The 22,074-nt window shown below is 57.7% G+C and overlaps 1 protein-coding gene across 1 annotated transcript; it reads left to right on the top strand.

Annotated features, from left to right (window-relative positions):
* Positions 1-2,660: 2,660 nt before the first annotated feature.
* HID1 (HID1 domain containing) lies at positions 2,661-21,846 on the top strand. Its single transcript, XM_082371556.1, has 19 exons — positions 2,661-2,852; positions 8,279-8,428; positions 8,985-9,155; positions 9,774-9,887; positions 10,451-10,557; positions 10,805-10,921; positions 13,358-13,571; positions 13,773-13,829; positions 14,669-14,809; positions 14,958-15,048; positions 15,259-15,410; positions 15,515-15,593; positions 17,088-17,252; positions 18,449-18,676; positions 18,922-19,028; positions 19,560-19,640; positions 20,258-20,349; positions 20,510-20,668; positions 20,938-21,846. Exons 1-19 carry the CDS (start codon positions 2,787-2,789, stop codon positions 20,999-21,001), a joined length of 2,355 nt encoding a protein of 784 aa, XP_082227682.1. The 5' UTR covers positions 2,661-2,786; the 3' UTR covers positions 21,002-21,846.
* Positions 21,847-22,074: the final 228 nt, after the last annotated feature.

The following is a 22,074-nucleotide window of genomic DNA, read 5'->3' as shown; positions in this document are numbered from 1 at the left end:
TCTTCTGTGGGGAGGTGCGTCCCCTCCCCTTGAATCTGGAGGGCTTGTGATTGCTTTACCAATAGAGTATTGTAGAAGTGACTATATGTATTATTCCCAGGCTGGGTACCAAATGGCCATGCAGCTTCCTCCTCTTTCTCGAGGGACACCCTTGAAAATTATTTATTTATTTATTGGCTGCGCCACACAACATATGGGATCTCAGTTCCCCGACCAGGGATCGAACCCATGCCCCCTGCAGTGGAAGCACAGAGTCCTAACCACTGGACACCAGGGAATTCCCTAAATCACCCCTTGATTAAACTCAATTTGGCTAATCTGTCCACTTGTCCATGGGTGACCAATAATATCTCGGTGCCACCTGGAGTTCCTGGTTGCAAACCACAGGAATGGCTCAGAACAACGGGCAAGACCGAAGCGTTCACAATGAATCCCTTGGAATGGCCGGTGAGCACCTGCTCTTGGTGTTTGTATTTTTTATTGAAGTGTAATTTACATACAGTAAAATTCATCCCTTTTAGGTGTATAGTTGTATGAATTTGACAAACATATACAGTCATGGAACCACCACCACAATCAAACCAGAGAATGTTTTCATCACTCCAAAGTCTCCTCATACCCTTTCAACGGTCAGTCCCCTCATCCTGCTCCAGCCCACAGCAACAACTGCTCTGTTCTCTGTCCCTATATTTTGCCTTTTCCAGAATATTGTATAAATGATATAACACAGTATGTTGCCTTCTGTGTCTGACACAGCACTTTTGAGATTCATCCACATTGTTGCTGCCTGTACCAGTAGTTTGTTTCTTTTTATTCCTGAGTACTAGTCCCATTGTATGCATGAACCACAATCTGTTGTTTCACCAGATGATGGACATTTGGGTTGTTTCCAGGTTTTGGTGATTATGAATGAAATTGTTATATGCATTACGCAGGCTTTTTGTGTGGATATATGTTTTCATTTCTCCTGGGGAGATACCAAAAGTGGGATTATTGGGTTGTATAGTAATTGTATATTTAACTTTATTTTTATTTTTATTTTTGGCCGCACAGCATGTGGGATCTTAGTTCCCCGACCGGGGATCGAACTCATGTCCCCTGCATTTGAAAGGTGGAGTCTTAACCGCTGGACTGCCTGGGAAGTCCCTATATTTAACTTTATAAGAAAATATAAATGCTCCCCATCCTCACCAGTATTTGTATCCTCAGGTTTTGTTTTGGTTTTTAACCTATTCTAATAGGTATGTAATAGTTATTGTATTGTAGTTTCAATTTGCATCTCCCTAATGAATAAGATTCAGAGTTTTTAATGTCACTCTGGCCTGGACTGGGGCTGGGTGATTTGTAGGGTGGACTTGATTTTTTTTTTTTTTTAACGCCAAATAAAGGTATTATTCATTTGTTATCTTGAAGTGATTAGAAAAGCCATGGAGCCTGTCCAAGATTTCATCCAGGGCAGGGAAAACCCACCTCTGGAGCAAGGACAGAGCTATCCTGTCCAGTCTGCTCATTCAGTGACAGGGTGACATCCCCGTCTTCCTCCTCCCTACCTCCACACCTGTCCTACCCTGCCTTTGTGCCTAGACGGTGCACCCTTCATTTTTTACTCGTGGAGTTCCAGTTTAAACTAAATGTCACCTCCTTTTGAAGAAGCTAGGATTTCTAGAAGCTTCCAGACACACCATGCAAGACGATATTATTGAAAAAATGCAGCCTCTTTTGGGGCCAGAGTTGAATCTGCTTTTTTGGCTTTGTTCCTTACCAGTTATATGACTTTGGACAACTTAACTGCTTTGAGCCTCAGTTTCCCCTAGTGTAAAATGGGTATAATACCTATCTCAGAGGTAAGTTTTTGTTATGTAGGAGATGCTGTTGTCACTATTATTATTATTATTAATTTGCCTCTATCAAAGCCTCACTGGGCTGAACCATGGCTAATTTGTTCCTTGTTTCTCTCCCTAGCTAATTGCTCTTAAAGGGCAGACCCTGTTACTTAAGCCCCCTCTGCCCCCGCCCCTGACACAGTGTTGGTGAATACTAGTCCCTCAACCTATTTGTTGAAATGGATGAACCTAAAAGGATTCTCAGGGAAGGCAGGTGGCCAGAAGGGAGTTGTGGGACTCGGAGGGACCTCTCGCTCTCATTAGACCGCGGAGCTGCTTTCTTGGAGCAGGGGCACTGAATCAGGGCTTCTCTTCCACAGAACGGAAGGCTGAGGGCTTGTGACTGCAATAACAGCGGGGCCGTCTGGACATGTGGGTTTGACAGGTCAGAAAAAGGGGAACTAAAAGAGAGGATCCTCAGAATGCGAGTACAGGGACTGACAAGGAAGAAACTGGAGAGGGCTGGCTTTGAAAGTGTGGGCCCAGTGATGGCGTGGGGACCAGTGGTGAGGATGGGGGCAGGGGACGGGAGGCTGGGAGGGTTGCGGGCCCTGGGGGCTGGGTGGAAATGGGAGAGACCGAGGGGGGATAACGCTGCCACGCAGGAGAAAGCGCGCAGAGGCAACCGGTCCGGCTGGGAAGGACCCGGGGAGTGGGGCAGCAGTGGATCGGAGGGGCAGACCCCGGGAGCCGGGAATGGGCGGTGCGGGGAGCGGCAGGTGCGGGGGGCGGAGCCCGGAGAGGAGGAGCCAGGAGGGGGCGGGGTCGACGCCGGGCGAGCGGGCGGGGTGCGCCGGTCCGCTCCTGCGAGAGCAGCTGGGCCCGCGGAGCTGGAGCTGGATACCGAGCCGGGGCCCGGGCGGGAGTCGGGGCCGGGGCCGGGCCGGAGCGGGCTCCAGCGATATGGGGTCGGCCGACTCCAAGCTGAACTTCCGAAAGGCGGTGATCCAGCTCACCACCAAGACGCAGGTGCGCTCGGGGCCCCGGCTTCCCCACCCACCTGCCGGGCTGGGGGCTGGGCAGGGCTGGGGGACTGCAAGAACTTGGCTTGCCGGGAGATAGGGGGACCAGATGGCCAGGAGGGTGACGCTGAGGCCAGGGCCGGAGCGAGACCCCTTGGCCTGTATCCCAGGGCTCCATCCCTTAGCCCCCACCCCCAGCCTTCTCTCCCGGGAACATCCCTTTTCCCGCAGCTGCTGCTGCCACCTTAGGCTGACGTGTGCGTACTCTCCAAGCTGGCGTCGCCGCTGTCCGCCCCTCTGTCCACCCCCCCAAGCCCCTCCAGCCTCGCATCTCCAGCCTCCTCCCCCCCAAAAAACACCTCCCTGCTCTCCTCCCTGCCCCTCGGTGCCCGCGTGTCCCGGAGGCACAGACCCGGCTGACTCAATGCAAACAAAGCCGGCCGGCGCCCTCCCGGATCCGCGAAACAGCTGGTGCGCGGCAGCGGCAGCGGCCTCGCTGGGCCCAGGTCGATGCCCACGGCCAGGGAAGGCCCAGGTCTTGCTGGGAACACGCAGAGTGGCGGGCACCGCTGCAACCTGGCAAGGGGACCTGTTCCCGGGTCTATGGAATCCAGGTTCCCAGCTGGGGACCACTGCTCCAGGGGGCTCCCCCTTTGAGGCCTAGCGGTGGGGTTGTCTGTGTTTGCAGGTACCCTCTGTTCTCTGGGTCAGGGCTAAGAACCGTCCAGGCTGCCCTTGATACCTGAGGGTATCTTTCACCCTAGGCCATGCTTGCACACTCCCCTGAGTCCACAAGTGGCACAGAGGCCACCTCCTTGCCCCCAGCACAAGGACCTGGCCCCAGCAAGGCTTCTTCCCTGCCCACCCCTCTCTCCTCACTCTTTGAGCCAGGCTGCTCTGGCCACAGAGATGCCCAGCGCTCACTCCTCAGATACCCCGCTTTCAAGGGGGTCAGGACCTGCTGCCATCTAGGACTTTCCTCCTACCCCCACCCCCAGGGCTCTCTCTGGCTCTAGGCAATTAGAGTGGGTTCAGAGGAGCCATTTCCCCACAGCCAGCTGGTCACAGCTCCAGACCTCTGGTCCCACACTCTCTCGATCCCACAAGAGAAAGGTCAGGAGCCCGGCAAACACCCGCGGCCTCTGGAGAGTCCAGCCCCAGCTGAGAGGCGTTTGATAGAAACCAGGCCTTGCTTCTCGCCACTTCCCCCATGGCTCCTGGTTATTTCTGGCGCTTGGCTTTCTTGGCATGGGGCTTCTAGATCTGAGGGTGGCAGGTGGGCCAGCCTCTCAGTGCGGGGCCATAGGGAGAGGAAAGGAGGGAGGCCTCCATGTTTACCTACCTGGGGAGGGAACACCTTGTTGGAGGAACGAGATATGGGCTGTAGCCTCAGCAGCCAGGGTCCTTTGTCAGGCCTGCAGGGCCAGCTCGGCCACGTCCCAAAGGATGTGCGTGGACAAGATTCTTACATGCTCCAGTCCCCTCCCCGAAATACAGTGTGCCTCCATCTTTCCCTGGCTGTGGCCCCATGACAGGGCTGACTGAGACGGTGCTGTCTCGTTTCCCAGTTGGGGACAGTGAGTTGGCTTGGGACAGGACTGGAGCCAGAGGCCAGCCTGGGTCTCCCTCTGGAGGGCCCTGGGCCCTGCAGGTGGGAGGGGGCCTGGGCTGCTTGGAGGGAGAGACCCTCAGGGATGAGGCCACCTGCCCTGTGTAGTGACCTGGCTCGGGCAGCTCAAGAGTCGGGACCAGATCCCAGATGGTGTTTCCAGACCTTGTCACTCGGTGTCCCCAAGGAGATTCAGGCCAGCTGTGTCCACAAGGTGTCCACCTGTCCCAGGCCCTCAGAGGTTGTGCTGTGAACACAGATTTTTGCTCTGGGCGGCAGACAAGCCGAGCCAGCACCTTCTCCCGTGGCCCGGGCCGGAGCTGCCTTCCCGTGCTGCATCCTGTTTTCTTCCTGCCTCGGGCTAGGCCTGACCCTGGTCCTGAGGGCCAGCAGCTTTGGCTCTGTCTCCAGAGCCTTTCCTGGTGTGGGTGGGGCCCTGGAGGGGGCACATTCCTGGACCTGGGACCCTCTCCTAGATCCTGCCCATTTGGAGATTGTTTGCCGTAGGTCAGATGATACCGGGTGGGTCCATGTTTACATGTGTGCACATGTACGTGTGTGTGAATGCCGTTGTGACACGGTCCTCCGGTACAGGTCACCCTTAGCAGGCTGGAGCACTGCTGGTCCTTCCCTTCTCCCCGCCACCAGAGAGGTTCAAAAGATGCAGCTGGTCCCCCAGGCTGGCGGGGGCTTTGGCCTGAGCAGGTCCTGGTAAAGCTATGCTAAGAATATCTGGTTTCCCACCAGGGTAGCTCAGTGCCCCTGGCAGCATGGGCCTGCCCACCTCCAGCAAAGAAACTGGCTTGGATTTTAGAAGCTTCCTTGCGTTGGGTGGAGCCCAGCTGGGGTAACTGAGGCAGGGGCTAAGTCATGTCCCCCTTCCAACAAAAGTTCCAGTGACCCTGGCAGTACCTGTAGCATCAGGTTAGCCTGGTATGGTCAGGTTAATGGTCACCAAACTGAAGTGTCTGAGCCACAGCTGGGACCAGGTGGGGAGGCCCAAGTTGGGGATGGGGGAGGTGAAAGTCTTCACTCCTGAAGTTCAAGGCCAGCTCCCAGAGCTGGGACTTTCCTCTGCTTCAGGTCTGGGCTGCCCTGGGGCCTCCCAAGTTCCCTCCTAAGGCTCTCTCCTCATTTTGAATTCAATCCCCAGGTGACACTTACCTGATGAACTAGGTCAGAGGTCAACTCCACTTGATGAGTGTCTGCCCCTTTAAGGGGGTAGTGGCTACGTGGGTGGTGGGGACGTTGGCTTCCCAGAGGTGTTCCCAGATGGTGGGGGGCTCTGCACATTTTCTGGGATGTTCCTTCCCCACTCCCACCCCGGCCACCCACACGGGGATGTGCTTCCCCTGGATCCCAGTGAGTGTCAGAGAGCTGTCTGGACTGAGGGCATGAGGGCCAGCAAACCCCAGCCCCAGTGACCCTCCTTTGGTCTTTGTTCCTCTCCCCCAGCTAACTCGCTCTACCAGTTCTGGGACTGAGCACGTCCTGGTGCCAGGCCTGCCCTGAAGGCCACAGCCACATGCTGCCCTGTACCTCAGAGGGGGGCATTGTTTGGGGGGTGGGCTAGGGTAAACCTGGACCTTGGGGAGGCTTGTGGCCAGGCCTGAGTTTGGGCAGCCCCACTGGCACTCAGCTCTGCCCCGTGACGGGGCTGAAGGAATCTCTCTCTAGGACTAATTACAGCCTTTGGCTGAACAAATATTGGCTGAGTGTCTGCCATATGCCTCAAGTGCACGGTCAGGGAGAAGGGCTGATGGCCTAATGGGGCCTCCAGGCAAGCGCACCCAGACCTGTTGGGGACTATGATGAGTGACTGAGGGGGGTTCCAAGGTGGGAGGGAGCCCGCTGGTCAAAGCTCTGGGAGACTTCTTGGAAGAAGCGGCTTCAGAGAACAGAATTATTTTTTTTTTAATTAATTAATTAATTAATTAATTTATGGCTGTGTTGGGTCTTCGTTTCTGTGCGAGGGCTTTCTCTAGTTGTGGCGAGCGGGGGCCACTCTTCATCGCAGTGCGCGGGCCTCTCACTATCGCGGCCTCTCTTGTTGCGGAGCACAGGCTCCAGATGCGCAGGCTCAGTAGTTGTGGCTCATGGGCCTAGTTGCTCCGTGTCATGTGGGATCTTCCCAGACCAGGGCTCGAACCCGTGTCCCCTGCATCGGCAGGCAGATTCTCAACCACTGCGCCACCAGGGAAGCCCCCAGAATTATTTTTTAACAAGATTCATATTTTTCTGTGATGGTAAGACTGATGCATATTGCATGCGGGTTTGTGGTGGGGTAGCAGGGCCCCATTATCAGCCCTTTCAGAGAAGGCAAAAGTCTAGGTTGATTGGAGCAACCCGGGAAGATCTCTTGCAGGAAGTGCTATTCAGAAGGGTAAGAGTGTCTTGGACGCCCCTCAAACAGACGAACATTCAAAAGGAAAAAATAGTAATACGTGCACTTACAGAAAAATATAAAGAAAAAAATAACCACCCCATGAGATAATTGCTGTTGACATTCTGTCATTTTCTTCTAGACTTTTATTCCTGTATAATTTAACACAAAATTGTGATCATCCTATAGTTAGTTTTATATCTTGCCTTTTTCACATAACATTGTACTGTGAGCATTTTCCATTCATTCATATTCTTTGAAGACGTGATTCCGATGGCTGTGTAATATTCCACTGTATGCGGGTGCCTTAACTTTTCAAGCATTTCCCCAATTGTTGGTTATTTAGGTTGATTCCAACTTTTCACTGTTATCAACTCTTCAGTAAACATCCTCATACCTGCACTTCTCAGATCATTTCCTTAGGAAAGATTTCTAGAAGTGGAGTTCATGATTCAAATTGGTTGTCTATATGACCGACTATATAACTTAAAAGGCATACGTGTATTGAAGGCATGTTACCTTGATAGGACCGGTGGGACTTTGGGATGTGTTAGAAGGGGCAGGCGTGCTGGGAAGAGGGGACAGTCTTAGCAAAGGCAAAGAGAAAATATGGCAGGGTTGTGTTGTTGGGATAGTAAATACAGATGTGTGTGCACACACATGCATGTGCACACTTGTGTATATACATGTGTCCGTGTATGTGTACGTGCACGTGTGTGGCTTGTATGTGTGTTTAGGTGTGATCTTGGCTGACTCTCTGGCCGAGGTCTGGACTCTGAGGGAACAATGCCTTTGGTGCTGTGTTTTGAATGCGTGTTGGGGGCAGCGCGGAGGCAGGATTGAGGGGGTGAATTTGGAGGTGGGGCCCTGGCAAGAGTGGCCTGAACTGCAGCACAGGTGATGGGTACTGAGAGGAGCAGGTGTTGTCAGAGAGCCGTGGGATGACTCCTTTAAATTTGGCATCTGTTGGGTATACCAGCAGAGGGTGGAGGCTGGGGCCGAGGGGGCAGCCTGGGTGAATGGAAATGAGCATATGTCCCCTTGTCTTCTTCCTAGGGGGTGGGGCACAGCCTGGCTCTGGCCCCTGGGCGCTTGACTTAGGGGTGTGGCCTGGGGAGGCCCCCAGGTAGGGAGGGCCTGCCAAAGGGGGATGGTGAGTTACTCAGGGTCACACAGTCCCTCAGGGACTGGGCTGGGCTTTGGCTACTGGATTCAGTGTCCAGCTGGCCCCTGACCATCTGTGTCAAGTGTCCCTAGCCTGCCTGTGCCAGCCGGGGCTCACGGTGGCTGAAGGATGTCTCCCATGTGGAAAGGCTCCTGGCACCAGCAGGGATGGAGTAGGGGGGCTTCCCTTTTGGGGGCTCCCTTGGCTACAGGGTAGGCAAACTGTGGACCTGCTGGCAAGAGACCGTGCGGCTCTGGACACTGCATCTCCCCACAGCCCGTGGAAGCCACTGATGACGCCTTTTGGGACCAGTTCTGGGCGGACACGGCCACCTCGGTGCAGGATGTCTTTGCACTGGTGCCGGCAGCGGAGATCCGGGCAGTGCGAGAGGAGTCGCCCTCCAACCTGGCCACTCTGTGCTACAAGGTGAAGGGTGCCCAGCCCCTCACTGCCACTCCCACCTGAGCCATTTTCCACCCTCCCAGGGAGGCTGGAGCTGGCCCAGCCCTGTGGTCCAAGAGGACAGGCACCCAGGAAATCCTCCACCCAGGTTGGAGTGGTCCCAAGTATTCACCCATTTCTCCTCCTGGCTGGGCTCTGGGGGAAGTGATGGTGGCAGTGCCACCTGTGAGGGCTGCCTGTGGGTGACACTTTCCATAGGTCAGCTCATGTAGCTCACCTGTGCGGTTGGTACTGTCAATGTCGCCATTTTACAGATGAGGAAACTGAGGCCCAGATGGCTGGTCACTTAGCAAGGTCTCAGCCAGTGAGTGGTGGGCTGGGTCTCGCTCCCAGGATGCTCTAGGCTGCTCCCTGGCCCACGTCCCATCCTCCTGGGCTGGCTGACCCTGTCTGGAGAGGCGGTCCGGTAGGGTGGCCCCACTGTCTCTCCCCCTCTGAAGCCTGGGGTGCCCAGCTTGACCCCAAGTGCCAGGGCCCCACTCCCCACCCTGCCAGCGTGCCTCTCTGCCCATCCTCACAGGCTGTTGAGAAGCTGGTGCAGGGAGCCGAGAGCGGCTGCCATTCGGAGAAGGAGAAGCAGATTGTCCTGAACTGCAGCCGGCTTCTCACCCGCGTGCTGCCCTACATCTTTGAGGACCCTGACTGGAGGGGCTTCTTCTGGTCCACAGTGCCCGGGGCCGGGCGAGGAGCGGTCTGTGGACCTGGCCGGGGCTGGGCGGGAGGTGGAGTTGTGGTGACAGGGAAGGAACCCCTTCAGGGCCGGCCACGTTCCTCCAGACCTCTTCTGGGGTTTGGGAAGGGCAGGTGTAGGGGCAGTGCAGGTGCTGCTGAGGAGGGGGCCAGCTCTTCCTCCCTGAGCCCTCGGTTTCTCTCCCATGGGGGTCTCGGCCTCTGCAGCTGGGCAGAGATGGGGGCAGGGCAGCTGGGCCCTCCGCCCCCGCCGCCCCACCCCCTCCCTGGGTTTCTGTCCAAGCAACTGGCAGGGGGGTGGGGAGGTGGGCAGTGATTCCCAGCAGGGCTGAGGCTCTAGGGTTTAGGGGGCTCACCTGTCCCCTCCCAGTCAGTGGGGAGGTCTCACTGGTCCCAGCTCCGCTCCCCACTCTGTCCCACTTCTTCTGCCTTGGGAGGTTTGGGGTGATTAGGGGTCTACTTCCTGTTCCTTCTCCCACCTCTTCCTCCATCCCTCTGCCCACGAGTGTCTGCCTGGGCCCAGACCCCGTCCTCCTCCCATCCCCCCTCCAAGTCCTGGGGCCACCTCTCCTTAGCCAGCTACGACTGAGGGGGCCTATAGGTGCTGTGTCCCAAGCAGGGAGAGGACGATGATGAGAACGCCCGGCCCCTGGCCGAGTCCCTGCTCCTGGCCATCGCTGACCTGCTCTTCTGCCCAGATTTCACCGTCCAGAGCCACCGGCGGAGCACCGTGGTGAGAGCCCCCCAATCCCCGCCCCTGGGCCGAGGAGGGCTCTGGTCCCAGGTTGGGGCCGGTTGAAATTCCCTTGGGCAGGGGCTGCTCCAGGAAGCCTGGTCCCGGGGAGGGGTGGTGGCTGGCACGGCTGGAGGGGAGCCAGCTGGTGCCCGGCCCTGCCCCCTGCATCCAGGAGGTCGGGCACAAGCGCCCATTGTCTTCGCCTGGGCCGTGGGTGGAGAAGTGGGGCTTACACACGGGAGCCCTGGCCCTCTCACTGCCCGTGGACCCATGGACTGGACCTTGACTGTTCTCCGTCCCCCACTCCCACGCACCACCAGGGGCACCTGATTCCGTTCTGCTCTCTCCCTGTCTCTCTCTCCCTGTCTCAAACTGGATTGAGCAAGTACCAGACTGAAGGAAAAGGAGCTTTCAAGAGGTTGAGAACATTCATTTCTTCCCGTGTGCATTAGCACCTGGGGCATTTTGAGGGTCTGTCTTTAGGAGAATATGAGGGTCTTTGCCCCCAAGGATAGCGGGGGGCTTGGGTTGGCCTGATCTCTCCCTGACCCTGTCCCCAGGACTCGGCGGAGGACATCCACTCTCTGGACAGCTGTGAATACATCTGGGAGGCCGGTGTGGGCTTTGCTCACTCCCCCCAGCCCAACTACAACCACGACATGAACCGGTGAGCTTGCTCAGGATGTAGCTGGACTCCAGGCCTGGCCCCCTGAACAGTTCAGAGCGGGAACCACGCGTGGGGTCTTCCAAGGAGACCCTGCCCGCTCGTGACCCAACTTCAGCCTCACAGGGATAAAATGGAGTCGTTTCTTTTCATGGACCTGAGCTGGGGCCGGGCAGGGTGGGCGTGCCCTCCTACAGGAGAACTGGGGTCCTCAGGTACTGAACCCTCTCCTCTATCCTCCCTGCCCAAGGATGGAGCTGCTGAAACTGCTGCTGACGTGCTTCTCTGAGGCCATGTACCTGCCCCCAGCTCCAGACAGCAGCAGCGTCAATCCATGGGTGCAGTTTTTTTGTTCCACAGAGAACAGGTGAGGGGCCCCTGGCCTTTCCTTCCATTTCTCCTCCTCTTGGTTCCAGGCAGCCCAGCGCTGAGGCCCTCTGCCAGCCCTGTGAGTCTTATTTGAGGGGATGTGCTGCCCCCTCGTGGTGGTGACCTAAAAGAACAGTCACACCTTACGCCAGCTCTGTCCCATGTCCCATTGGGGGGCCCTGGATGACCCATGCCTGGGTCCTCCATCTAGAGCCCTGCTATCCAGCAGAAATATAATGTGAACCACACATGCAACTTAAACATTTCTAGTAGCGACCTTTAAAAATAAAAAAGAAATAGGTGAAATTAATTTTAATAATGTATTCCGTTTAACCCAATATATCTGAAATATTAGCATTTAACATGTAATCACTATACAAAATTATTGAAATGTTTTGCATTCCCTTTTCATAGTAAGTTTTCAAAATCAAGTGTTTAGTTTACATTCACAGCACATCTCACTTCAGACCAGCCACATTTTAAGCTCTCCATAGCTACATGTAGCTTGTATTGGGCAGTGCAGTTTATTTTATTTTCTTTTTATTGGCCACACTGCGGGGCTTGCGGGATCTTAGTTCCCCAACCGGGGTTGAATCCGGGCCCTCGGCAGTGAAAGCACGGAGTCTTAACCACTGGGCAGCCAGGGAATTCCCTGAGCAGTGCAGTTTATTCAGTGGGTGGAGAGGGGGCGTGATAAATACCCTGAAGGGTGGGGAAGCCCCGCCCACATGGGGGCACTTATGGGCAGTGGGGGGCATAGGAGCCCATGGAGATGTCCCATGGCTGGATTGAGTATTTAGAGCAGGTACACATGCTCCAGCTGTGCAGCTCCAGCTGTGCCCAGGGCTGCGCTGGCTGCTCAGGGGTTAGTGCCCCTCAGTGTCTGGTTCTCCCTCTTCTAGACTCTGATTCCCACATGGCAGGCCTCATCCTTCAGGTTTTGCTGGCTGCCTGCCTGACCTTTCCCCCACCCCCGCCCCCAACTCCCAGAAGGAGCGAGAACCCAGGTGACTCCCTCCACCAGGCACAGTCAAAAGCTGGCCAGAGTTTTCTTTCTCACCAGCCTTATGGGGCAAATGGCCACCTTTGCCACTTGATTAACCTCCTTGGGTCTCAGTTTCCTCATCTGTAAGATGAGGAGCTTGATCTCTGATGTCTTACGAATCTCTGAACGGAGTCATTCTGTGGCCTGGGAGCTGGGGGATGGGGCACATGCTTTGCCTCCCAAGGGGAAGCCCGCCTTCCCCGTGGGCCCTCCAACCCTTCTCTGAAGCCCCAAGGAAGGGTACCTGCCCCTCAAAAACGTCAGGGGCATGTCCTTTATACATTTGCCCAACGCTGTAGATCATACAGCGTCAAGAGTGAACCCTGGGGACTTCCCTGGCGGTCCAGTGGTTAGGACTCAGTGCTTTCACTGCTGAGGGCCCAGGTTCGATCCCTGATCGGGGAACTAAGATCCCACAAGCTGTGGCATGGACAAAAAAAAAAAAAAAGAGTGAATCCTGATGTAAGCTGTGGACTTTGGGTGAAAATGATATGTCAATGTAGGGTCTACAATTGTAACAAGTGTGCCACCCTGGTGGGGGATGTCGATAGTGGGGAAGACTGTGCACGTGTTGGGGCAGAGGGTACACGGGAAATCTCTGTGCCTTCCTCTCAATTTTGCTGTGAACCTAAAATGGCTCTAAAAACTATTTTAAAAAATAATTAAAGGGCTTCCCTGGTGGCGCAGTGGTTAAGAATCTGCCTGCCAATGCAAGGGACAGGGGTTTGAGCCCTGGCCCGGGAAGATCCCACATGCCGCAGAGCAGCTAAGCCCGTGTGGCACAACTACTGAGCCTGAGCTCTAGAGCCCTCGAGCCACAACTACTGAGCCCACGCGCCACAACGACTGAAGCCTGCGCGCCTAGAGCCTGTGCTCTGCAACAAGAGAAGCCACGACAATGAGAAGCCCGCGCACTGCAACGAAGAGTAGCCCCCGCTCACCGCAACTAGAGAAAGCCTGCGCGCAGCAACGAAGACCCAACGCAGCCATAAATAAATAAATAATAAATAAATTTTAAAATTAATTTTAAAAAAACAATAGGCTTCAACCCCTGGGGGTGAAAATCTAAGGGGTGTGGGCACGCTATCCTACAAAGAGCCCCTCAGGACTGGCCATCCCTCTCTTGGTAATAAAGTCCTTCTGGCCTCGGCCCAGCCTGGCCTGGGTCCCAGATGCAGGCAAGGATGAGGAGGGGTCTCTCCTACGGGGGAAGGGGTGAACTCCTGGTTCCGCTCCCTGGCCCGAAGATGGGGGCCTGGCACTGAAACCCTTGTGGAATGAGGGGGGCTGGCCTGGCTGACCCTCCCACCTGGCCACGGCTGGGGGCGGATGGAGGGCTGGGCTGGTGGGTGGTGTCTCTGAAGCCCCGCCCCTCCTCTCCTGCCGCAGACACGCCCTGCCCCTCTTCACCTCCCTCCTCAACACCGTGTGTGCCTATGACCCTGTGGGCTACGGGATCCCCTACAACCACCTGCTCTTCTCTGACTACCGGGAACCCCTGGTGGAGGAAGCTGCTCAGGTGCTCATTGTCACCTTGGACCATGACGGCGCCACCCCCACCGTGGACGGTACCACCACAGGCACAGCCATGGGTGATGCTGATGTAAGGACGGGAGAGGGAGGGCAGCCAGCCCTGCCAGGCTGTGGGCGGGTGGCACCCCCTCTAGCGGAGCTGGGCAAAGGCTATCCAGTGGGCACCTCGTGGGGGTATCTGGGGTCAGAGGGGGTACTGCTGCACTGCCTAGGCCTAGGGTAGGGGCAGGGGGTGAAGGCACCTGCTCACCTCAGGCTCTGCCCTCTGCAGCCTCCAGGGCCCGAGAACCTGTTTGTGAACTACCTGTCCCGCATCCATCGCGAGGAGGTGAGTCCAACGATGCTCTTGCTCTTGTGGGTTCTTGATGCCCACCCTCCACAAAGGTTGTGGCCTTGCAGGGTGTGAGGGGATGCAGATGAGATGGGGGTAGGGAGAGTCCTGACCCCTACATGAAGGAACCATGGTCCCTGTGGACTCAGGCCACCACAGGTGAAGTAGTGATGGCAGAACTGCGAGGATCTTGAGACTCAGAAAAGGGCTGATGGCCTCAACTGGGTGAGGGTAGCCGGGAAGACTTCCAGGAGGAGGTGGCTCTGATGTCAGGTTTGGTGGGGGAATGACAGTGGACAGAAAGGCCAGTCAGACCTGAGTTCCTGTGTCTTGTGACCTTGGCGGAGGTTCTTGTGCTCCCAGAGCTCTAACCTCTGCAGCTATGACATGGGGACAGTAATTGTGCCCTTGCCTTGTAGTGAGGATTAGCTGAGAGCACAGTCCAGCAGGCAGCAGGGGCTCAGTGAATGACAGCTCTTTGAGGACAGAATGCTCCTCACGTGTCACAGGGCGATGGGGAGGGGTGGAAGGATGTCACCTGTCAACAAGGAGTCCAGGTGGGCAGGAGTCCAGTGTGCATGTGAGAAGGTCACTAGGAGCAGATGCGGAGCCTGTGGTCTGGCGGAGGGGCAGGGTGCTCTCTAGACCTGCCCTGGACCCAGCTTCTGAGGGGCTGCCCCCAGGACAGCTGTTGATGACACTGGCATCTGGGCCCCTCCGGCTCTAGAGGTGGGATCAGGCCCTGGGGGGCTCGGAGGCATTTGTGGGAGGCCTGGCCAGGAAGCCTGGATTGTAGGGAGCCGAACTGGACAGGCCCCTGCCCTTCCCCCACCCAGGACTTCCAGTTCATCCTCAAGGGCATAGCCCGGCTGCTCTCCAACCCCCTGCTCCAGACCTACCTGCCCAACTCCACCAAGAAGATCCAGTTCCACCAGGAGTTGCTGGTCCTCTTCTGGAAGCTCTGCGACTTCAACAAGGTGGGCCGGCCTCGGGGGCCCAGGCTGGCGGGCAGTGGTCTGCCTCAGGGATGGGGACAGCGTCTGGGGAGACTCCCAGGAGAGGGAGAGGGCGGGGCAGAGCTGCCCCTCCCCCTGACTCTGCCCACCTGTCTCCGCCTCCCCCCAGAAATTCCTCTTCTTTGTGCTGAAGACCAGTGACGTGCTGGATATCCTGGTGCCCATCCTCTACTTCCTCAACGATGCCCGGGCAGATCAGTGTAAGGCTGGGGTGGGCTGAGGATCCCTGGGGGGTTCCTCGCGGAGGGGCAGTTTCGTCCAGTCTGTCCTGCCTCCCAGCAGCTCAGGCCTGGTGCCCCGACCTCCCGGGAAGGGCTTCTCCCTTTACCCCCAAGATGGGTCCCTGCCCTGGGCTCCCTTCCTCCCCTCCCCACCCAGCGTGGTGACCCCTCCCATGCCACGTGCCGCAGCTCGGGTGGGCCTGATGCACATCGGCGTCTTCATCCTGCTGCTTCTGAGCGGCGAACGGAACTTCGGGGTGCGGCTGAACAAGCCCTACTCAGTGCGCGTGCCCATGGACATCCCGGTCTTCACCGGCACCCATGCCGACCTGCTCATTGTGGTGAGGGAGCTCCCGCCAGGACCTGGGGGTGTGGTGTAACGTCCCCTCGGCTGAGTCTGGAGGTGGCAGGGACCCCATGACTGCTCCTCTGCCTCCCCGCACAGGTTTTCCACAAGATCATCACCAGCGGGCACCAGCGGCTGCAGCCCCTCTTCGATTGTCTGCTCACCATCGTCGTCAACGGTAGGGGGGACCAGAGCCTGCTTCCCCATGCTCACCACCAGGGGGCGCCAGGGCACAGGCTGACCTGCCGCTGGCTCCCTGGTTCAAACCGGCTGGGTACAATAGAAATATTAGGGCAGCCAAGTATGTACTGGTCAGTTTTCTAGTAGCCACATTAAAAAGGAAGAAGGAAAGAAAGAGAGAGGTGACAGTAATTTTATTATATATTTAATGTAATCTGTTGTATCCAAAATACCATCATCTCAATATGTAACCAGAATACAAAATTATTGAGATGTTTTACATTCGTTTTTGAATCCAGTCTTCCAAATCTTGTGTGTGTTTCATGCGTGCAGCACACATCCATTAGGACTACGTTTCTAGCACTTAATGGCCACATGTGGCTTGCGGCTGAGGTATTGGACTGCACAGGTTTGGATGAGGGCCCTGCCCACCAGCAAGGGCTGTAGACAGCTGCCTCCGAGCTGGGAGGGGCCTCAAGCTGACGGGGGCGCTGGACCCAGCAAGGTGGGGGCCCAGGGCTGGGGCGGCATGACTTCCGCGTGGCTGCTTTTTGGAGAGGAAGGTCCTGAATGGGAGGGGCTGACTTCTCCGTGGTCCGGTTTGGACTCCAGGGTGGGTGGGATGTTGTAGGGCCTTGGTGACCTTTAGCTGCATTGTTGGACGTGAGTTCTGGGACCAGAACCTCACCTTCCATCACTGGCTCCACCCCACAAATCTTCACCGAGAATGCATTTGTGAACAAGATAGCCACCAACCCTGCCTCATCCCGAGGGAGAAAGACACAGGGCAAGGAAGCACACAGATCAATCTGTGACTTCAAGCCATGTGCAGCCTTGCATTTCCGACTCCCCCTTCACAGGCTGTGCAGAAAATCTCTATCTAATTATACGTGGAATATCAGCTTGATATTCTATTAAAAATTTTTTAAATAATATTTTTAGTTTTTGGCTGCACTGTGCAGCTTGTGGGATCTTAGTTCCCTGACCAGGGATCGAACCTGGGCCCCCTGCAGTGGAAGCTCGGAGTCCTAACCACTGGATCGCCAATGAATTCCCAGCTTGATGTCCTAGAAAGAGTTAAAGATCCTGTGTTTGTATCCCTGCCCAATCATTTTATAACTGGAGAACTTTGGACAAGTTTATGAACCTCTCTGAGCCTCAGTTTCCTCATCTGTAAAATGGGGATGGTCTCCTCTCTGTCCACCTCCCTCTCAGATGCGGGGAGGAGTGGGGGAGATGGAGTGTGTGAGTGGCTTTGTAAACGGCGCGGCTGTCCACAGGGGAGGGGCCAGGGTGGAGCCCTGGGGCTCTGCAGGGGGCATGGCCAGTGTGGCCTTAGCCTCTGGCGCTTGGTCTTCCTGACTTTTCGGGGGACTTCACAGGCAGGGGGCAGGGAGGGTGTGGGAGCAGGAGCATCGTGTCCCACCCAGGCCCAGGATGTGCTGGGGTGGTTGGTGGGGGCCCCAGGAGTGAGCCGACCCCTCCCCTGCAGTGTCCCCCTACCTCAAGAGCCTGTCCATGATGGCCGCCAACAAGCTGCTGCACCTGCTGGAGGCCTTCTCCACCACCTGGTTCCTCTTCTCTGCCGCCCAGAACCACCACCTGGTCTTCTTCCTCCTGGAGGTCTTCAACAACATCATCCAGTACCAGTTTGACGGTGAGGCACCGGTCCAAGCCCCTGGCCTGGCCTCGGGGTCAGGAACCAGAGTGGGCAGTGGGCGAGGACACCTCCCCATCTGAGGAGGGCATGGCCCTCCACCCCCCTGTTTGTTTGTCCAGCGTGCATTTATTGAGCACCTACTGCATACCAAACCCTGTGCCAGGTGCAGGGGATTCACTGGGGAACAAAGCAGAGTGCTCCCTGCCCCGTGGAGCTCATAGCTGGGGAGAGGGCACGGAGGGGGACTTTAAACAGATGGTCACCCAGACAAACAGGCCATCTTAAATCTGTTGAGAGGGAAGTGCAGAGTGGCATGGTTCTGTTGGGTGTCACAGATGCTGGGCTGCCTGGTGTCAGTTAGGGCCTTGCCACTTAGCTCTGTGACTGTGTGCACATAACCTCTCTGAGCCTCAGTTTCTTCATCTGTAAGATGGTCATAACGATAATTCCAGGAGTCCGCATCTCAGAGGGTATTGAGAAGATTAAGTAAAAATAATCCCAAAAAAGCACTTAGCACTTGCCTGGTGAACTAAATATTAGCAGTTATTATTATTTCCAAAATAATTAATATCTGTACTGATCTATGAGGGATGAATGGGGGTGGGGAGGGGTAGAAAAACATGGGGGGAGCACAATATATGCAAAGGCCCTGGGGTGAGATGTGTTGAAGTGGAAGCAGAGCAGGGTGGTGAGAGGCAGGGACCAGAGCGGTGGATGGGGCACTGAAGGCCCGGAAAGCGTCTGTTATCTCCCCGGGAGCCAAGGGCGTTCGGCGTGGGCGACAGAGCACAGGCACACGCCATATCGTCCTTCTTCCTGGTGACCTGACTTGGGGGACAGTCAAAATATTGAACAGCTGGCTTGGTGGGACACTGACACGCTGGGCCCGCCCCGCTCTGCCAGGTGTTACCCCTTAGTGCTGGGTGCTGAGAGGGTCCGGAAGGTACCAGGGAGCGGCAGGGGCGGAGCTCAGCCCAGAAGCTCTTTTACCGAAAGGTAGCATCCCGGTGTAGCCTCAGACCACACATGCTGCCCGACGCCAGCCCTGCCCGGCTCTCTCTCTTCTGTGCCCTGTGCTGTTGCCTCCCCCTGGGGTAGACACTCTCCTGTCCTCCAAACTCCCCCTCCCAGGAAGACACCCAGGTGAAGGGGGTGGCAAGGGGGCCTCCCTGAGACACGCTTCCTCTCCACAGGCAACTCCAACCTGGTCTACGCCATCATCCGAAAGCGCAGCGTCTTCCACCAGCTGGCCAACCTGCCCACTGACCCGCCCACCATCCACAAGGCGCTGCAGCGGCGCCGCAGGGCGCCCGAGGCCTTGTCCCGCACCAGCTCACAGGAGGGCGTCTCCATGGAGGGCTCCCACCCCGCTGCCCCCGCCGAGCCGGGCACCCTCAAGACCAGCCTGGTGGCCACCCCAGGTCCGGTGCTGGCGAGGGGCAGGGTGCTGTGCAGAGTGGCAGCAAGGGTGGGGGTGGAGGTACGGGGGGCCCGGGAGGGGCAGCTTGGTGGGGGGACCGGGCCTCGGGGCTGAGCGTGGGGAGATCAGGCACAGCATCTGTGAAGTGGGGGGACGTTGGAGACTCTCGGGGCCGGCCCCAGGCAGAGGCTTTCTAGGAGGAGCACTGTGGCAGGAGTCCTCACAGCTCCCCACCCCACGCCCCAGGCATTGAGAAGCTGACGGAGAAGTCCCAGGTGTCAGAAGATGGCACCTTGCGATCTCTGGAGCCTGCACCCCAGCAGAACTCGGCAGAGGGCAGCCCAGCCTCGGAGGTAGGTGTGGGGGACTCTGGGCAGGGCTGGGGGGCGAGACTGGGCGTTCCCTTTCTCCCTGGCCTCCGAGGTGTAGGCCGGGCCAGAGCACTCTGCGGCAGAGGGGCAGGTACCCAGCGCCCAGGGCATCAGGATTGGCACTGATGACTCTCTGGGGGTGGGGGGCCTTTCACAGACCCCTCCCTTGTTTATTGGTCACGGGCTCAATCCCCTGGCCTTGAGATTCCTCATCCGTCAGCCTTATCTAGGCTGGGCTAGCCTGTACCCGGTCTGCTCAGTCAGCTCCTGGCCCTAAACCTGTCACTGGGCTGGGCAGGGTCAGGCAGGGCCTGGGACCCAGGGCAAAGGTGCTGGGCTGGGCTACCCCCTCCTTTGGGAGTGAGCCCCCTCCCTGCAACATGGGCCAATGGGGAGACCTCATGGCCCTCCCGGTTCCAGACTGTGGGAGGGACTGGGAAGAGGAGCTGCCCTCCCCCCGCCCCCCGCACCCTCTCCCCCCACCCCTCTCTCTTATTCCTTCCCCGGGACCAGGAGCCCAGCCAGGCGTGGCGGGAGCAGCGGCGACTGTCCAGCGCATCAGCCGGTGGGCAGTGGAACCCGACGTCGGAGTGGGTGAGGGTGGGGCAGACGAGGTCGGGTACGAGGTGCGGGGGTGGGTCCGGGGCTCCTGGCCCTGGGAACAGCTCAGGAGAGGCTTGGATGGGAATGGGTCCAAATCCAAGGACTGGCCCGGGTCAGGTTAGGGCTCAGTCCTGTCTCATGACCTTGGCCTCTCTGGCTTGGTTGCTTCCTCTGTCTACACCGTCCCAGAGTTTGTTCCCCAGCAGGGTTAAGCTTCAGTTGTCCACAGCCCTTTCTTAGTAAATCACCCTTTCCAGCTTCCTTCCCCGAATCACTTGCCCACCCCGTTATATGATTCCTGAGATCACCACTAATTGCATTTGCACGGGGCTAATAAATGTCCCTACCTCATCACGCCATTGTGAGGATCAAAGGGGATACTCTCTGGCACAGAGTACACGCTCAGTGAGAGGCCCCCGCTCTTCCCATGAATAGCAGTCGCTGTGTACGGGCACTGCGCTGTGCCAGGCCCTTCCTGTGATGAGCGGGGATGCCTTCTGCCTTGGGGAGTTTCAGGTCAGGGGTCAGGTTTCAGGTCAGGGGTCAAGCCCACGCCACAGCCTCTGGGGGCTGCTTTGCCAGCACAGGAACCCCCGTCCCTCCCCCAGGTCCTCTCCTGGAAGTCGAAGCTGCCGCTGCAAACCATCATGAGGCTGCTCCAGGTGCTGGTTCCCCAGGTGGAGAAGATCTGCATTGACAAGTGAGGCTGGGGACGGGGCTGGGCGGCCGGGCTCTGCGGGGCCAGCCCAGGCTGTGCCGGGGGTGTGGCCGGGAGCATGGGCCTCGGGGGTCCAGGGTGAGCTCTCTGCTCCCCTTGACCTTCAGAGTGGGCACGTTGGAGACCCTCCTCTCCCTGGCAGGGGCCTGACGGACGAGTCGGAGATCCTGCGGTTCCTGCAACATGGCACCCTGGTGGGGCTGCTGCCTGTGCCCCACCCCATCCTCATCCGCAAGTACCAGGCCAACTCGGGCACGGCCATGTGGTTCCGCACCTACATGTGGGGCGTCATCTATCTGAGGTGGGCCCCTTGGGGGTGGGGCAGTTACCGGCCTGGGTGGGTCTGGCATCCACCCGAGGGTCAGCTCAGTGGGGCTGTGCCCCACTAGGGTAGTGGGGTTAATGTCAAGACAGTCAACCAGGGTGGTCTTGTCTGGTGGAGGGTGGGCACCCGCTTCCCCAGGGGAAGGGGGCAGAGAACATCAGGGTGGGAGGACGACAGCCTCGTTCCTCCCCAGTCTTTCCAGCAAGGCCTCCCGGCACCTGGGTGACAGCCCACTCCCTCTGCAGGAACGTGGACCCACCTGTCTGGTATGACACAGACGTGAAGCTGTTTGAGATCCAGCGGGTGTGAAGATGGAAGCCTGCAAGGGGCAGGGACCAGGGGAAGGTGGGGACCCTGGTCCCCCGATGTTCCCGCCGACCCACCATTCTGAGCTTTAAATTACTACGATCAGGGCTGGGGGCTTGAGTGGCTGAGTCCGGAGTGGCAGACCCCGGAGGCCCCTCGTGGCTGGGATGGTGGGGACCGGCCCTGCCCCCTGCCTCCAGGCTGGACTGAGAGGGACCTTCTGTCTCCAGGGCTGCAGCCCTCCACCAGGGCCCCACCTCACTCTGGCTCCCCTTCGGGACCCGTTTCTGTGCTGACCCTCAGTGCCCGCCTGGCTCCTGAGCTGCCCAGCCCTGGAGGCCACCAGGTCACTGTGCCCTAGTGGGCTGCCCAAGAGGGAGTCTTGGGTGGCCCCTTGAGGCACCTGGGCAGGGTGAGGTGAGCCTTTCCAAGCCTCCTAACCTGAAACCACCTGGTCCAGGCCCGGCTCGCTGCCAGGACCCCGGGAAGAAGGAGGGTGACCAGGCTGCTTGTGGAGGAGGCTGGGGGCTGACAGACACCGAAAGGCAGACGAGGGGACCTCGTGCATTTTAGGGATTTGGAGTGGGGTGTTGAGGGTCTCCTGCTATATTCTTCTGGGTCAATGAATATAGCCTGGCTGGCTCTTATATGGTAATGGGGGCGGGGGAACAGCTGATCAGTCCTCCCTGCCCCTGCCCACTGCCTGATGACTTGCGGAGAGGGGGAGCAGGATACCAACGCCCCATCCTCCTGATTCTGGCCTCTTGGTCTCCCTCACCCCACCTGTGTCAGTACAATCTTTGCTCTGTACAATCGGCCCCTTTACACAATAAAACCCCCTCTCCATGCCCTGCCTCTTTGTGCTTGGAGGGGAGGGGGTCAGGCCATGGCTCTTGTTTTCGGGGAAGCTGGGGACTCTGCCTCCCAGAATCAGGCCCCAGAGGGCCCTCGGTGCACACCTGGGAACCAGCGTTTGTCATTTTCTTGGGTGGGGGAGTGGAGGGTTGGACGCCCCAGGCTGTGGCCCCCCCGAGAGAAAGAGCCCACACAGGAGAGGCGAGGGGCCTGCCTCCCAG

Source organism: Balaenoptera borealis, assembly GCF_965194805.1.
Source record: "Balaenoptera borealis genome assembly, chromosome: 20".
Taxonomy (NCBI): domain Eukaryota; kingdom Metazoa; phylum Chordata; class Mammalia; order Artiodactyla; family Balaenopteridae; genus Balaenoptera; species Balaenoptera borealis.
Note: the sequence above shows the minus strand (reverse complement) of the source record. Positions and strands in the feature narration are given on the sequence as shown.

Excerpts from the sequence above, each read along its gene's own strand:
- HID1 (XM_082371556.1), top strand. The coding sequence starts at position 2,787 with ATGGGGTCGGCCGACTCCAAGCTGAACTTCCGAAAGGCGGTGATCCAG. Across the intron at positions 10,558-10,804 it reads TACAACCACGACATGAACCG|GATGGAGCTGCTGAAACTGC; the intron begins GTGAGCTTGCTC and ends TCCCTGCCCAAG. Across the intron at positions 14,810-14,957 it reads AGCTCTGCGACTTCAACAAG|AAATTCCTCTTCTTTGTGCT; the intron begins GTGGGCCGGCCT and ends GCCTCCCCCCAG.